The sequence below is a fragment of the Manis javanica genome, chromosome 5 (assembly GCF_040802235.1).
Source record: "Manis javanica isolate MJ-LG chromosome 5, MJ_LKY, whole genome shotgun sequence".
NCBI lineage: Eukaryota > Metazoa > Chordata > Mammalia > Pholidota > Manidae > Manis > Manis javanica.
Genome location: NC_133160.1, coordinates 1,338,718 through 1,353,954, shown reverse-complemented (window position 1 = coordinate 1,353,954; position 15,237 = coordinate 1,338,718). Strand labels below are relative to the sequence as shown.

At 63.5% G+C, this 15,237-nt stretch overlaps 1 protein-coding gene across 1 annotated transcript; it reads right to left on the bottom strand.

Annotated features, from left to right (window-relative positions):
- Positions 1-317: 317 nt before the first annotated feature.
- RBBP8NL (RBBP8 N-terminal like) lies at positions 318-14,498 on the bottom strand. Its single transcript, XM_017663757.3, has 14 exons — positions 14,397-14,498; positions 9,012-9,156; positions 7,985-8,027; positions 7,453-7,548; positions 7,035-7,147; positions 6,479-6,551; positions 5,859-5,989; positions 5,682-5,764; positions 5,428-5,594; positions 4,182-4,887; positions 3,812-3,938; positions 3,298-3,368; positions 3,071-3,197; positions 318-1,732 (listed from the first exon to the last, which is right to left on the bottom strand). Exons 2-14 carry the CDS (start codon positions 9,103-9,105, stop codon positions 1,608-1,610), a joined length of 1,956 nt encoding a protein of 651 aa, XP_017519246.3. The 5' UTR covers positions 9,106-9,156; positions 14,397-14,498; the 3' UTR covers positions 318-1,607.
- Positions 14,499-15,237: the final 739 nt, after the last annotated feature.

The window sequence follows — 15,237 nt, the reverse complement described above, 5'->3', positions numbered from 1 at the left end:
CAGGCCTGCAAGCTCCTGCTTAATGGGTATTGACCCAATATGACAATGGGTGAGCGTTTTCCATCGCAAGCGCAGTGAACTGTTGTGGTCAGTTGGGGCTCTCAGCCCCTCACCGTGCTGTCTGCTGTGTGATGACGGAGCTGGTCCTGCAGCTGCTTCTCCTTTGCCAACTAGCACTGTGTCAAGCTCTGTGGGTTCCCCTGGTGAGGACTGTGGTCATCATCCCTGTCTGTGCGCTCCATCATTGGGCTTCTGTCCCACGTGGCTTCCCCACCACCCTTGTTGGAGATGGATGCTCAGGGGCCAAACCTGGCCTGCAAGCCAGATGTGAATGGAGCACACAGCTTTGTTTTATTTGATTTCAGGAAAATGAAAGCAACCTTTAATGATGGGGAGATTTTTCACACACACTCGTGTGCGCATACACACATGCACCCCTGGACTTGCCCTCTTGGGAATTTAGTCCCTCTGGTCTGTTGAGCCAGGGCAGGTGGGCTGTGGGGAGCAAGGTGGGGGCCCTACCCCAGTCTGCCGCAGGCTTCTGCTGGCCCAGTCACTGCCCTGCGCCCTGCGTTTGTTCTGGAGGGCCGATTCTTAAACCTCACGTGCCTAGGAGTTACCATTGGGAGATCCCCAGTCCTACCTGAAGATCCGGATTCAGTGGGCCGGGGTGGGGCCCAGGGACCTGTTTAAGGTCCTCCCATGGAGGCGCTCCTAAAGTGACAGTGGCTGGGGGAGCAGGTCCCTGAGTGCAGAGGGTGGAGTCCGGAGTGAGCTGCCCTGGGGTCTTGCAGATGGCTGGCTGGCTGGTGAGGGCAGATATGGGGCAAGGGACTCAGGAGTGTCAGTGAGGAGGGGGCTGTGTGCCGGCTGGTGCCCATTCTCGGTTCTGTTCCCTGTGGCCCTCCCAGTGTGCCCTGCTCCTTGTAACCCACAGCAAACGGGCCTGGTTTTGTTCCTGCCCTTCTGAAAGAGAGTGACGTCCCCGTTCTTGGATGCATTCAAGAGCCTCTTCAGTCGCCTGGCCAGGCAGGCATAGGCCGCACCTGCTGTCCTTCTGCACACTTCTGTTCTTGGGGACCCTCTCTGAGGGCGCCAGCCCACGAGCCTTCCTCTGCTCTCACCCCTGGCACCTATTCGTGGGACTCCACGAGAGGGCGCCCGAGACCGCCACTGGGGCTCCGTGCCCCATCAGGGAAGGGGTGGCCAGGTGGGCAGGATCCCAGGAGTCGGACACAGGTGGAGTCTGGGATGGTCAGAGGTGGGGACGCTGCGCAGGAGGGGCTTTCTGGGTGCAGCAGGGATCGGGCTGGGCTGGGCTGGGGCCTGAGCAACCCGTGCCCCCAGACCCCTAGTTCTTCCAAGGGAGCAGATGCTGGAGTGAGGATCAGGTGGCAGGGCCAGTGGGCCATTTCTGAGATGGGTGGAGATAGAAGGGTTCGAAAGACCAGCCAAAGACCCTATATCAGCCTTCCCAGGCCCTCTGGACGTGGGCCAGGACCCAGTCCCTTCCTGCCCTGTGCTGCTGCTGGCATGGTTTGTTGTGGCCGTGGGCACTCGGGTGGGGAGCCATGTCTGGGCAGTCTGTTCCCCCTGGGCAGGGCCTGCTAGGTCTCCTCCCAGCTGCTGCTGCTGGGTGAGGGGCTGCTGTCCTCAGGGTCTCCTGGGCTCCCAGGCCCCACCATCGGGGGCTCCCCGGGGCTCCTTCTCCCTTGGGAGAGCTTCTTGGAGGCTGTGGAAAGTGGGCTGTGGTTAGGCTGGGAGGGCGGCTCTGCAGTGGGCTGGGGGTGCTTGTGTGTCCTCCACCTCGGTGACGCTGGGCTCTCACCCAGGGCCTCAAGGGGAGTCTCTGGGCATAGGGAACTGGGCGCTTGAGCACCACACTGGCAAAGTCGGCTTGTTGCTGACAGCAGTGGACGTTGCAGCAGGGGCAGCCCAGCTGGAGGGTGAGCCGTGGGAATTTGACGGAAGGGAGGGCCCTCTCCTCAGCCTGCAGACAGCCTGGCCCTGGCGCCTCCCTCGCTGCAGAGGGCACGGGACATTCTGGATAAACCAGGCTTTTGGGCAGCCACCCTCAGAATCCCCCAGACACTGGTGGTGGGCCTCCCTGGGCCCTGTTCCCACTGGCCTGGCCTGAGTGGGAGGATGGGGATGTGGGGGGCAGGCTTGGTTTAGTTGGGGGGTGGGGTGGACACTGGCACCCTATGGACTGTGCCTACTAGTCACTTTCCAAATATGCCCCAGAGGAAGTGCCTCACAATGAGGCAGGTGTGCTGGCCTCCTCCCCCTTACCCGAGCAAACACAATCCGCGGTCACCTTCCCAGCTACAATGGCATACAGTGGCAGCCACAGCCCAGCCTGCCATGTCGTGGGCCTGCTTGGACAAACACCAGGGTGGCATCCATTATTAGCTCAGGCGTTCAAAGGCTTTTATGGCGCCTGGAGGCCTGGCTGGCTGAGCTGCCATTGTGGCCAGAGCAGGAAATGTGGGGGTCATCCTGATATCCTCAGGCCAGGGCCCGATGCCCTGTGGCCCTACTGGGGGACGACCACAGGCCCTACCCTTGGCAAACAGTTGAGCAGCCCCTAACTGCCCCAGCAGGAGCAAGCACACCCCACACCCCGAGGGCTGCACCCTTTCTGCTGCTCCTCTTTGAAGGTAGACAAGGGGGTCCAGGAGTCCCCGCTCCCTACTCCCTGGTGGGACTGGGAGAGAGGCAGGGGCTTAGGACCACTGGGCCTGGGGCCTGCTTGCAGGCCAGGACATCCCTTGTCCCCCAGGGAGAAGATGGTGACTGCCCAGTCCCATCCCACTGAAATCTGACAGTAGCTCTGTTGTCACCCCCTTTCTTGGGGGAGACCCTGGCTCTGGTTGAAGGGGCTGGCCTGGCTTCACAGAGAGGCTGTAGGGTCAGGGTGCATGCACGCCTGACTCTGGGGTACCCTCTTAAGGGGCCTGTGCCAGGAGAGATTGGAGGGCTGGTTTCTGAGCTCCAAGCAGCCGGAAAGGTGAGGTGGGGGGTGCTGTGCCCCCACCCCACTCCACCCCTGCCTGCCTGGAGGCCTCACCTTTGCCCCTCAGGTCTGAGGCCTGCTTCCTCTTCCGTTGCAGGCCCTGCTCCTTGGCGCAGAAGCACGTGGGCCTGTCCCCTGGTGTGCGCCGAGTGGGCCCTGCCTTCTCCGAGCTCAGGGCCACCTGAGGGGTGTGGGGGTATGGTCAGGGTGAGGACCCTCCCCCCAGGCTGGGGCAGCCCTGGGACAATGGACCCCTCCCAGCGTGTGTGCGTGGGACCCACCTCACTGTCCGGGGTGCCTGGCTCGTCCACCTCGTCTGACTCCTGCTGCTGTGCTTCAACCTTGCTGAGCTCTGCAGGATGCAGGGTGAGGGTGAGGCCAGGTCTGTGGCCCGGGAGTCTAGCAGAAGTCCAGGCCTCCCTGGCCTGCCGGACTAGACAACTCTGCAGATAAGGAGACTGCCAAACGACCTGCCCTACGGTCAAACCCAGGCCCGGGTCTCCAGTGCCCGTATGACCCCACCAGCTGGGATGTTGCTGTGTGACAGGGAACTGGACTCTCTGTCCTCAAGCCCTGACTGCCAGGAAGCTCTTCACTGCCTGCGGTCACAGATGTGCCGCCCTGGGTCCCCACCCCCTTTCTGGGTCTGCAGTGGGGGGACTCAAGACCTAGACCCAGGTTTGGCCAGTCAGGCCCAGGTGGGATAGGTCCCCTGACTGGACACTGACCACTGCACTTCCCTCCCTCTTAGGGCCCTGCTTCCTGCTTCTCGTGACCCCGGGAGCTCACCCTTACCTCGGCGGCCATTGGCATCAGGCCTCTGTGAGCAGGGGTGTGGTTCTGGCCTCCCGCTCACCTCATCTCCCATCCTGCTTGGAGAGGGCAGACTGCGGTAGGGCCCTGGGACAGTGTGCGGGGGGTCCTGGGGAAACAGGTGGCTGGAGTCCATCTGTTGCGTCTGCCTCCTCGCCAACCCAGCCTTGGGTGCAGCCTGGGGGACCCTGGCTGGGGCTGCAGCAGGAGGGTCAGTCATCTCCTCTCTAGTGAGAATCAGGCAGCCAGGCTCTCCCACTGGGGACTGGCTTGGTGGGGCAGAGGGAAAGCTGACCGCTGGCCAGGGGTGGGTGGGGGTACGTGGAGACCAAGAACAGGGCCGGGCCCTTACCAGCAGAGTGAGGGCATCCTCCAGGCCTGGTGCTCTGGCCCCCTTGCTGTCACGGCTGAGTCCCCAGGGTCCAGACTGGTCAGGTGACTCCACTCCCTGGGGAGGCTTGGGGCTGGGGGCATGGGCAGCTGGGGGACTGAGTGACCCTGGCTGGCCAGAGGGCCTGGGGGCATCCCGGCCCCGGCCCCACTCTGAGAGGTCCAGTGGCTTGTCCGGGACACAGTCCTGTGCGGTTGTGGCCTCTGTCCCCTGGGGGCCGCCTGGGCCTGTGGGCCATGGGTGTTGCCCTCCGGTCAAGGCTGCTCGGGTCACCTCAGCCTCAGAGTCCGAGCCGGCTGGTGGGGAGGGTGGTGTCTCCCCCAGGGTGGTTGGGCCCTTCTGCCTCGCACTGCTCGCCCACCCCTGTGCCCGCAGCTGCTGGGCCAGGAGCAGGTGCAGTGCCCCCTCCAGCTGTGGGTCCTGCAGGTCCACCAGGGCACCAGGAAGGCCTAGCAGGCCCGTGGGCTCCACCCAGGGCTCTGTCTCCCTAGCCTTCAGGCCCTGTGGCTGGGGGCTGCCAGGGCCTATGGCAGGGCCCTGTGGGCTGCTATGGGGGCTCCGAAGGTGCAGGGGCAGGCGGCGGTTCAGGAGGCAGAGGTGGTCAGCCTGCAGGGAGCGCTTCAGGGGCTCGCAGGCCATGGCGGAGGGCCGGGAGGCCTGCAGGACGCTGTGGGTGAGGAGAAGCCTAGGACCATGGCTCAAGGGTGGCCCCCATTTCACAGGGGAGGGTCTGGGCCCAGGGAGGTGAGGGAGCAGCCCTAGGGCACAGGGCCAGTGGCAGAGAGGGGTAGGCTCCTTGGCCCTGGGTCTGGAGGCCAAGCCAAGTGAGCAGCCCTGGACCTGCCCAGAGGTGACCTGGGTCTGGGGCTCTGTGGGGACCTGGACACTGAGGCCTGTCTCCCTTCTGGGCATCAGTTACCTGCCCTGTCACCCGCAGTGCCCCAGCCCACCTGTGTACCCGCCTTAAGGCCACCCACACTCTCCCCAGACACTATGGGAGCTTTTGTGGGGTGCCCAGGGGCAGTCCCCATCTCCTACCCCTTACCCCATACTGTCCTGGCCTTCAGGACGTGTCCACAGGGGAACTTGCTCCAGGCAGGGTGCCTGGGGAAGACGGGCTCTGGAAGGCTGATCACAGGGACCCTGGGCTCCTGCCCCACCCCGCAGGGTGGGGCCACTGCAGTGGGGGCTGTGGGGGTCGCCTTACCTGTCCAGGGAGAGGCTGTGTGCGTAGGGCGGGCTGGGTGGGCTGCTCCTGGCTAGTGGCAGTGGGGGTGTCCCACTGGCAGAGCCACGGTCAGTGGAGCAGGCCCGGGACCCTGGCCGCACCACAGCGATGGTCCCATGCAGCTGGTTGGAAATGCGCTGAGGGCTCTGCACAGGGTGGACAGGTCAGTTGCTGCCCTCTGCCCTTGGTCTCCTGACCTCACGGGAGTGGGCTTGGGTCCCTGTAGCCCTCACCATGTCCAGGGCCCGTGACTCAGGCAGGCTGGCTCCTGGGGAGATTTCGGCCACTGGAGGTGCCTTGTACCCTGTTGGCTTTCCTGTGGGGGGAGGAGCAGAGGGCAGGGCAGCCAGCCAGCCCCCGGGCAGAGGGCCCCACGGCGCTGTCCCGCTGCGCTGCCCACGGGCCCCCACCTGGGTGGTCGTCCTCAGGCTCCTCGAGGGCTCCTGGTAGTTTCTCTGTCACAGCCTTCCGGGTGCCCGGGGAGGGGAGCAGCAGGGGCGAGGGTGGGTCTGAGGTGCCCTCTCTGCACTGGGACTTGGGCCTGTCTCCAGGAGGAAGGCAAAGACAGGGAGGATGAGGGAGGGCAGTGCTCCTGGATGACCAGAAAGGCCAGGGCACTCTCCTAGGGGGCAGGCTTCTGTTTGGGGACACCCAGGTGACCAGGAAAAACAGCTTGCTTGACACTGCCTGGGACCCACCGTCAGCAGCCATGCTGCGGGGCTAAGCAGCGCCTGCTTGGTGTCCCCGGGGCAGCCTCAAGTGTCAGCTGCCAGGGTGCTGGGTGGCCAGCTCTGTGTCCAGGGTGTCCGTGGGGGCTCCTGTTCCAAGCTGGGGTAGCTTGCAGACTACGGGAGGTCGGAAGCCTGCTGCGCTGATGGCCTGCAGGAGCCCCACCCCCAGCCCAGGTCCTGCTTGGGGGTCTGCACCCCACCTCTGCACCGTGTGTCCTGGTGCCCTGTGGACGTGTGCTGGGTACCTGCTGTGGGTGGCATCTCATGGACTGGGGTGTTGGGGCTGGTACCCCACTCACCGTAGGCCCCGAAGCCGCTTCACCTCCTCCTTCAAGGCCTCGTTTTCCCCCTGCAGCCGGTTCAGCTCGTTGGCTGCAAGAGGCACTGATTAGTGAAGGCCCGGAGGAGGGGAGGTTGGGCAGGGCAGGGTCTTCACAGCACCAGGTGAGTCCCTCCTGTCCCCAGCTGTGGCTCCAGCACTTGGCCCCAGGCCTGGCCTAAGGCAGGTGCCCACAAATGCTGCATGAGTGGGGGGTGGGCTGCTGTTGAGTAAACAGCACCACCTTGAGACTGTGAAAAGTGAGGGGGCCCCCAATACCAAGCTTGTCCCTGGAGCACCCCCAAGGGATAGGGGCTCATCCTCACTGGCAGGACCGGTGGGCCAGGGCCCTGCAGGGTGGGAAGGCCCCCAGCCTGGGTGAAGAGAGGTGATCCACCGTCAGCTGAGGGCTGGCACCATTTGTCTGTACACAGGGGCCTGGGGTGTCCGCCACAGTGTGGGGCAGGGCTGCCTTCACGCTCTTCCCTGAAAGCCCCCGTTGGCTGAGTGGGCCCCCCACCCACCCCCAGGCTCACTGAGGATGAAGACATGCCGCAGGCTCTGCAGGAGGGAGCTCTCGAACTCTTGCCGCCTCTTCCGGGCCAGCTCCTGGGTGACCATGCAGCGGTCACACAGGCCGGCCCGCAGCCTGTGGGGGTGGGGGCGAGAGGCTGCTCTGGGGGTGGCACACTGGCCTGGACCCCCATTGCCCTGGTTCCAGGATGTGCCCTGCCTTTCCCAAACTGTGTTCCCTGGAGCCCCACTCCTTCCCCTACCCTGTGGACTAAGGTCGGTGTTCTGCTGAGTTTGGGAAGGACACTTGGCAAGGCAGTTTACTTAAGGCTCTGAGAAGTCCTGCAGTGGAGAGACCTTCCTGGTTTAGTTTGCTGCAGAGCTTCCCACGTCCTCCCCAGAACCCACCGCACCTTCCCCTCCCCCGCTGCAGAAGCCCACCTGTTTTCCAGCACACGCACGTTCTCCTTCAGTGACTTCTGCTGCTCCCGGAGCTGATGGTTCTTGGCACAGAGCTCCTCCACCCTCTGGGCGTCCCTATGCAGAGACAGGCCAAGGTAGAGGCACTGCCCCACCTGGGGGGGACTTCCATTCAAAGCAGAGCCTTACAAGGGCAGCGCTTAAGCAGCATGCCCAAGTGCCACAGTCCACAGCACCTTGGTGACTTCTGCTGTGTCTGTGTGCCTTGTGGAGACACAGAACTGCAGCCCCTTCTGTGAAATGGGGACATGGGGAGCCTGCCCTGCAGGGCTTGAGGGCTTCCAAGAGAATGTTCTTATTGATAATCACTGCAGGCACAGCTTGCCCAGCCCCGGAGGGTCCCTGTTTACTCAGGTGGGCTTGAGATGACTCACCCCCGCCCCCTATGCGGAGCACTGTGGGATGGTGGTGGCACCTGTGCCCTGGGCTGCAGGGGAATGGGTTACTGGCTTTCTCTTCTCCTCCCACTGGGCCAGGGCCTGTGGACACTCACCGGCATCTCTCTGAGTTCAGCTCCAGAAGCTTGTTCTGCAGGGCTGGAGGGGCAAAGAGGGGGCAGGGATCAGGCCCGGCCCCACTGCCACCCCTGCGGCAGAGCCCAGGTGCCTCCTGTCTCTGGTTGTCATCGGGGCCCCTGCAGACTCCTGCCACCTGCCCGGGCCACTCGCTGACTCCCCAGAACAGCTCCACCCAGTGGGCGCCCAGCTTCCACCTGGTCTTGAGGCTGCCTGGGACCCCAGGTCTGGGCCCAGTAACGCCTCTCATGGGGTCTCTGGCTCTGGCTTCTCTCTGGACGTTGGAGGGAGCCTGATGCTGGGAGTGACCAGCCACCTGACCAAGTCCTGGAAGGGGTATTTTGGGGGCACAGCCAGTGTTGAAATAAAATGGGCTCTTGGGGAAACTCCAGCGGACTCTCTCCCCTCCATCTTGTCGGGGTGCGGCTTGGCCCACTGGCCCACGTAGTCCCTGTCTCTTTTGGTCACTGGGGAAGCGCCCCAAGCCCTTTGGGCCCTCAGGGGTGTGTGTGAGAACTGTGGGAATGGTCTCAGGAGAGTCGCCGGGCACTGGAGTCAGGGAACTGGGGGATGGAACACGAGGCGGGCCGGGCAGAGCTTGGTCTGGGTGTCTTGGACGGAAGCAGAGGGGTTTCAGTGCACACACCATAATGGCCCAGAACGTTACACATGGGCTTCCGGAACCACGAGCTCCCATTTTTAGAAGTGGACAGCCTTCCTTCTGGGGGATGCTGAGGACCCTGGCCCTGGGTGAGGGACCATCTCTGCCAGAGATTTTTGATGGGCCCAGCTTTTTTTTATTTCTGCTCTGCTGTGGGCTGACCCTTTAGGGCAACAGCCCTCCAGGGCCATGCTCCAGGCCCAGGTCTGAGGCTGGGCACCTGGCCACTTCCCAGCTCTGGGCTCTGGGCCTGGAAGGCAAGGTCCTCAGGTTTGGTGAGAATTGGAGGTAACAGTGGGGGTGCCCGGGCCTAGCCCAGGTGAGGGTGGTGGAGGCCTGCTCACCCCGGACCTCGCTGTCATGAGCATCCTTCAGCCTGTTGAGCGATTCCATGAAGCTCTCCATGGCTCCCAACAGCCCTGGCCCAGGTCTCCCCATGCACGGGGAGCGGGTACCGCCCTCGGCCTCTATTGTGCCTCTGTTACCAGCCTGTGGAGGAGGAGGTGAGGAGAGGGTCTCATTGGTTTAGGGAGGGCCTGCGGGCTGCAGGGTCCCTATGCATACATGCAGACACAGACACACAGAAATACATGCACACCGGCCCCATGTGACCAGGCAAGTAGCCCTATATTGAGAGGCCACAGGGTACCAAAGAGGGGCAGGGGTCCCCCACAGGGATCCTCAGAGACACCTGGTGGGAAAGTACCCACCTCCAGGGCTGTCTCGTGAGGCCAGAATTAAGGAGCCTGGGGCCTGGGCACATTCATCCTCACACCCGTCCAAGACCCTGCTTCCAGATAGGTCCCTGGTAGGTGGCCGCTGGGAGGAGTGAACTCCTTGGGCTGTGGTTCCCCCCTCCCCCACCCCAGCAGCTGCAGATTGGCCCCAGGCCTGGGAGGCTGGGTCACAGGACAGGAGTGGCTAGGGGCACCCATTACACTCTCTGTGAACCCATTAGCTGGTTGCAACATGCAGAGCCCACTGGGGAAGTCTCTATTGCAGGTCTTTCTGGCAGGGGGACATGGCCAGCTGCCCCAGCTCAGACTTCTGCATGGGCTCGAGTTCACTTCACCAGGCTGTGCTCTGTCCCAGGCCAGGCATGTGTGTGTGTGTGTGTGTGTAGGTGGTGTGTGTGTGTGTGTGTGTGTGTGTGTAGGTGGTGTGTGTGTGTGTGTGTGTGTGTGTGTGTGTGTGTGTGTGTGTGTGTGTGTGTGTTGGGCTGCCAAGGCCCAGCCATCCTTCTCCGGGGCCCCACCTCGGGGTGAGCCCCATGATGCTCATTTTGACACTGGCCCGCGTCTGCACCTGCTGAGCCTTGCTGCTCCATCACTGCGGCAGGGCTGGGGTCCCCTGCCAGCTGTATGGACCGAGAGCCCTGTGCCCTGAACATGGGCTCAGCTCCCCGAGCCTCACGAAGAGCAGTGGGTCCCACCCTGGCGCACCCGGGGCCAGAGACTACCTTCTTCCTTTCTGCATCTCACCTCCGGGCCAGGGGTGGTGGCTCCTCCTGGTCCTCAGCCACAGAGCCCTTGGGGTCCACTGGGCCCCACAGACAGGCGGCTGGGCTCTAGGCAGTCCTGATGCTTCTCCTCCTGACATCCCACCCTGATGAATCAGCAGTAACTCTGGCCTTGTCTTCTGCAAACACCCAGAATTCCCTTTTCCCTGCTCTGCTGCACCCAGGCCCACCCCACCCTGGAGCGCTGATGCAGCTCCTGGACCCCTGCATTGGCCTCCCTGCCCCACCCGGCCCCACCAGGATGTGTCTTTGCCCAGCGGCAGTGTGCCCCCCAAACCGCTGCTAGGATCTGCCCAGGGCCCCTTGCCTGAGTCCTCCCCACACCCGAGCGATCATCTGCATTTCAAAGTCTGCCGCTTTACAGTGGAGTCTGGCTCTCAGCGGGTCGTCACACCCAGGGTCAGCTCAGAAGCCTTGACTTCTTGGAGGACAGAGCACTGACCAGTGTCCCTTGTGGCCACAGAGCCTGCTGGGCAGGGTGGCCAGGGTGTGCTGGAGGGCTGGAAGCAGGAAGGTGGAGCTCCCCAAACTCATCTGGAAGACCCGCCTGTGCTAGGGGATGCTCCTGGGCCATCAGGGCAGGGGGTGCCTGTTTGGTGGCTGTGTGTTGGGTGGGTGAGGGCTTTGGGAATGAGGGAGGGTGGGAGGACCCCACCTCGAGGTTGGCAGACAGAGCTTCCCCACCAAGGGATGTCCTTGCAGTTTGGGAGACAAGACTCTGAGTCCAGAATCCGGTGAGGCCAGGGTTGGGCGGGACAGGAATGCTGTCCCAGCCCCATTTCCTGAGCACCGCACTTGTGGTCTCTTTCACGACAGCCCGTCTGACCCCGGCCACACCGCAAGGAGCCACCCTGCAGATGGGGAGGAGAGGCCCCACGGGATCCTGACCCCGGGAAATGGGGGCTGGAGTTCGCCCTAGGCGGACCAGGGACGCGCTCCCTGTGGCCCTGCTGGGCCCCCTGTGCAGGCCAGGGGCCAGGGACGAGAGCTGGGGAGCTGAGGGGGGCCAGGGAGGGGCGGGGCCTCCGCACCCGAGATTCTACCCAGACCCGCCCAACGGGCAGGTCTTGCCCAAAGCCTGTCAAGGAGCTGCCCAAGGGAACCTGCAGGGCCAGTGGGCCGGGAGAGGCCTGTGCTGGCTCTGGGTGCAGTAAGAGGTGGGCATTGCTCCCTATGACATCTCTGAGGTTTGGAGGCACTGTCCCTGCACCCCCAGGATCCTCTCTGCCTCCCAAACCCTATGGCCCCACCTGCCTGATCCTCTCGGGGTCTCTGAAGGACAGGAGGAGACAGCCTGCTACGTGTTGACAAGGGAAGGGGAGCAGCACAGACATGGGCTCTGGGCAGGATGCACCTGTGGCTGGAGGCAGAGCTGGAAGGGGCACTGCCTGCTGGGAGCCCCTTGTTTGCTCGGGAGGCCCAGGGCCGCCCAGCTGTGGGCAACAGTGAGTGGGGACGATGCGACTTCCTGAGTAGGCAAAGGCATCTGCCAAGGTGAAGTGGACAGAGTCAGTTCCCTGGGGTAGCACCCTATCCGGCCTCCATCCTCCTGGAATGTGGGGAGGGTCCAGGGGATGGGTGGGTGAGTCATAAGGTTCCGTGTTTTGGGGAAGAAGTTGGCGGTGGTGGTGGGGACTCATGTATCTGGCCTCCTGCCAGGGGGTCTGCAGCTCAGCCCTCCCTGGGGCTGCTGTTTGCTAGGCTCAGGGAACTTAAGGGTGGCTCTGCCCCAGGCCTGGGTACATCAGGGCACAGATGCCAGGGCCTGGGGTGGAGGCTGTGGCAGGGTGGTGCCCAGGGCAGTGGCCTGAGCTGTCTGCTGGGATAGGTGGAGCCAGAGGCCTGAGTTCTGCTCCTCAGGGCTCCCAGACAGGCCCAGGGGCACCCCACCCTCCCCTCCACATGCCCTGGCTGGAAGGCCTCTGCTGGGACTGAGCCCCTGGAAGAGCAGGTGGGAGGGAAGAGCCAGCCTGGGCAGAGGGCTAACAGCACGGGTGTCCAGGCTGACAGCGTTGGGGGGGGGCCCACGTGGCCTGGGCCGTGGTTTTACCTCTCTGAGCCTCAGTTTCCTCATCTGGGGGTAATACGACCTTCCCCCACCTGCTTGTTGTGAGGCTCCCACCAAGCAACCCCTGTCTAGGTGGTGATTACTGAGCCCCGAGCTTGCAGGTCCAGCTCTCACCTGACTAGATGAGGACCCCTAGTGCACCCCTGCGGACTCCCCCCGGCACCCCCATCAGGTAGCTCCCCGTGGGCAGCGGTGGCATGGGCTCTCGAGCTGTTCCTGGGCCAGTGGGGGCCCTGGGCTGCTCCAGTCTGAGCAGAGCCCCTTGCCCCTGGCCACCCCCCTGTGGGGCCAGCCCTGCTCCAGCAGGCCCCCCGGTTCTGCTCCTCTGCCATCAGTCTGTCTATCCCCCCACATACACGACGACAGCACAGAGTGACAACAGCAGCGGCTGCTCCTTCCCAAGTGTGCTTTGTGTTGGGCACTGCGCCGGGCACTCCACACCTGCAGGGCCCAGTGTTTGCCGGAGGGCTGCTGAAGCGACCCCAGAGCTCCTCTGGGGAAGCGGAGTGTGGAGGCTGCCTGATGTGCCTTCTGTATTCCACCTGTCCCCGCAAGTGACCGCCCCCCACTGCTGCCCAGCCTGTACAGGGCCAGGCACATCACGAGAGCCCATTAAATGTTCTTGGCATGAGTATTTATGGAGCATCTACTATATGCCAGGCTTGGCGTGCACATGTGACTCGAGCTTGTCCCATTCTACAGGTTCAGGCACTGAGGCTAGGAGCAGACCAAGGCTCCGGGGTGCCTGCCTGTCCTCCCGGCAGCCTCTGTGGTGATGCACAGGGCCTCTCCAGGGCAACTTTGGCCAAGTCACTTGCCTGACCGTGCCTGTGTCCCTGTCCACAAAGATGGGCTCCTGAAAGCAGGGGGAAGTCTGTGACCTTGGGCTGTGGGTACTTCTCAAATGTGGTTAGGGCTAGGGTTAGGGTTAGGGTGGGCATTCCAGGGCCTGGCAGGTGGCCAGGGGCCAGCCTGGGGGTCCCCGGGTGGCAGCACTGAGCGAAGCTTCATGGCATGGACTCCCTGGGCCTGGCACTCAGCATGAAGCAGTGACAGCAACCTGGTTTATAGGTGGGGAGCTGAGGCACCTATCCACGGCCACTGGCTTGCGAAGGGCATAGCCTAAGTAGAGAACTAGCCTCCTTACAACCTCCCAGACCAGTTCCGAGTGGCAGGTCTCGCGCAACGAGGTGTCACGGCATGGCACATTGGCCAGACACACAAGCCCATGGCACACATGCACATGTGTGACAGCCACACTCACACATATGGATGCAGCTGGATCCTAACAGTATTCTAACCCGCATTCGTGTGCACCCCAACACACAAAGCTGTGCCCATGTGTGCCTCCTCCAGGTTGCTCCCAGCTGGTACACAGCACTGCCCAGACCCAGGGACAGCTATACATGCACAATCACACATGCCTGTGTGTACACTTGCTTCTAAGGCCCACGTGCACATGCCTGCATGCACAGAGGAAAGGGCAGGGGTGTGCTCCCTCGGTGGGAGGAGGTGTTGTTTTGCTGCTCAGGTAACAGTGGGCCCTGCAACCCGACCCCTTGAGGATGGGTGGCTGCTGACTGCTGGGCCTCTGCAGGCTGCCTCCCTGAGCCCGGGCTGGGGTGCGTTGGGGGGAGCAGGACCTGTGTCCCTCAGGAGCTGCTCATCACTGCCTCCCAGGGGACTTCAAGTTGGGGGTACCGAGGGGTCCCACAGTGCCCAGCACTGAGCTGCAGGTGGCTACCCTGGGCCCTACCCCTCACCCCATGGCTGTACCCCTTCTGCCCTTTGAGGGTCTAGGAAGTGAAGCCAGTCCAGGGTGGGAAGGCCTGGCTGCCAGACTCTCCTGGGGTCCCCAGGCACTCACCAGGCAGCAGGCCTTCCTGGTGCGGGAGTGTCAGAACATGGCCTCGCCGCCTCTCTGCACCCAGTCCCTCTTCCCAGGAAGCCCACGGAGTCCCCTGCCCGGCTGGGCCCTGGACAGATGCCCCAGAACAGGTGGCCATCCCCCCTCTTGCAGCCCTGCCGCCCAGGCCTCCTGCCCAGCGAGCAGGGCCTGGGGTCCCTGCCTCTGCAGTGATGACCCCCATGGCGACCCCAGCCTCGCCCAGGCTGCCCAGCCCCGGGGTCCCAGGTACTCACATGCTTCCTCACCCACACCGCCCTCCGTCCACCTCCATGCCGCGCTGGAATGCTCCCCACCCGAGAGACAGAAGCAAGCAGCGTGTGAACTTGCCCAGACAACAAGACATGTTCGGCCAAACCTGCCTGACGGGTTCTCGATTCTCCCGGCCGGGAGCAGAAAGGAGGCAGAGGCTGCCCAAAGCCACCGGACGGGTTCTGCCGCAGCACAGAAAGTGGCCAAACAGGTCGGATCGGAACCCACATAGAGATGGGATTGTTTCCCGTAGTTACTGCTGGCTGGGCTGTGCCTCTGGCCAGGGGGCCAGCTGATGAGGAGAATCGGGCCTCCAGCACAGGCTGGGAAGGGGCTCCAGCACAAGGGGCTGGGGGGAGGGGGGACTTGCTCCTGCGCCTTGGGGCGGAGGCGGGCGGTGGGGCCCTGGCTCACAGTGTCCTTTCTTGCCTCGTGGCCCTGCTCAGGGAGGGCTGGCCTTTCCAGCCTTGGTTTCCTTGTCCATGAACTGGGGGTTCACGAGCATCGGTCTTCCTTCTTGGGCTCAGTGGGCGGGAACCCTGAGCTGCTTCAGGAAGTGGTCATGTGGGGTCCCAGGGAACCCTGCCCAACACTGCCCACCCCCCACCCCAGAGCGGAGCAGGCAGCGTGGCCAAGGTGGGTGGGCGTCTCTGGGTCCCAGGGCAGGCTGGGGGACCCACTGGGGCTGATCCCAGGGGCCACCCAGGTGCTGGAGGAGACAGGGCACCCCAAGGTGCAGGGCTGCGTTTTCCGTGTCTGTTCTCTGCACAGTGACATTGTGGCTGAGCTCAGGCAAGGAGGAGCTGACCTCTGAGAGCTGTGGCT

Bases quoted from the DNA above. Each gene is read 5' to 3' on its own strand.
- RBBP8NL (XM_017663757.3), bottom strand. From the start codon at position 9,105: ATGGGGAGACCTGGGCCAGGGCTGTTGGGAGCCATGGAGAGCTTCATG. The intron at 7,148-7,452 runs GTGGGCTTCTGC...CCACCCCCACAG, and splicing joins GTGCGTGTGCTGGAAAACAG to GCTGCGGGCCGGCCTGTGTG. The intron at 4,888-5,427 runs GTAAGGCGACCC...CCTCACCCACAG, and splicing joins CACAGCCTCTCCCTGGACAG to CGTCCTGCAGGCCTCCCGGC.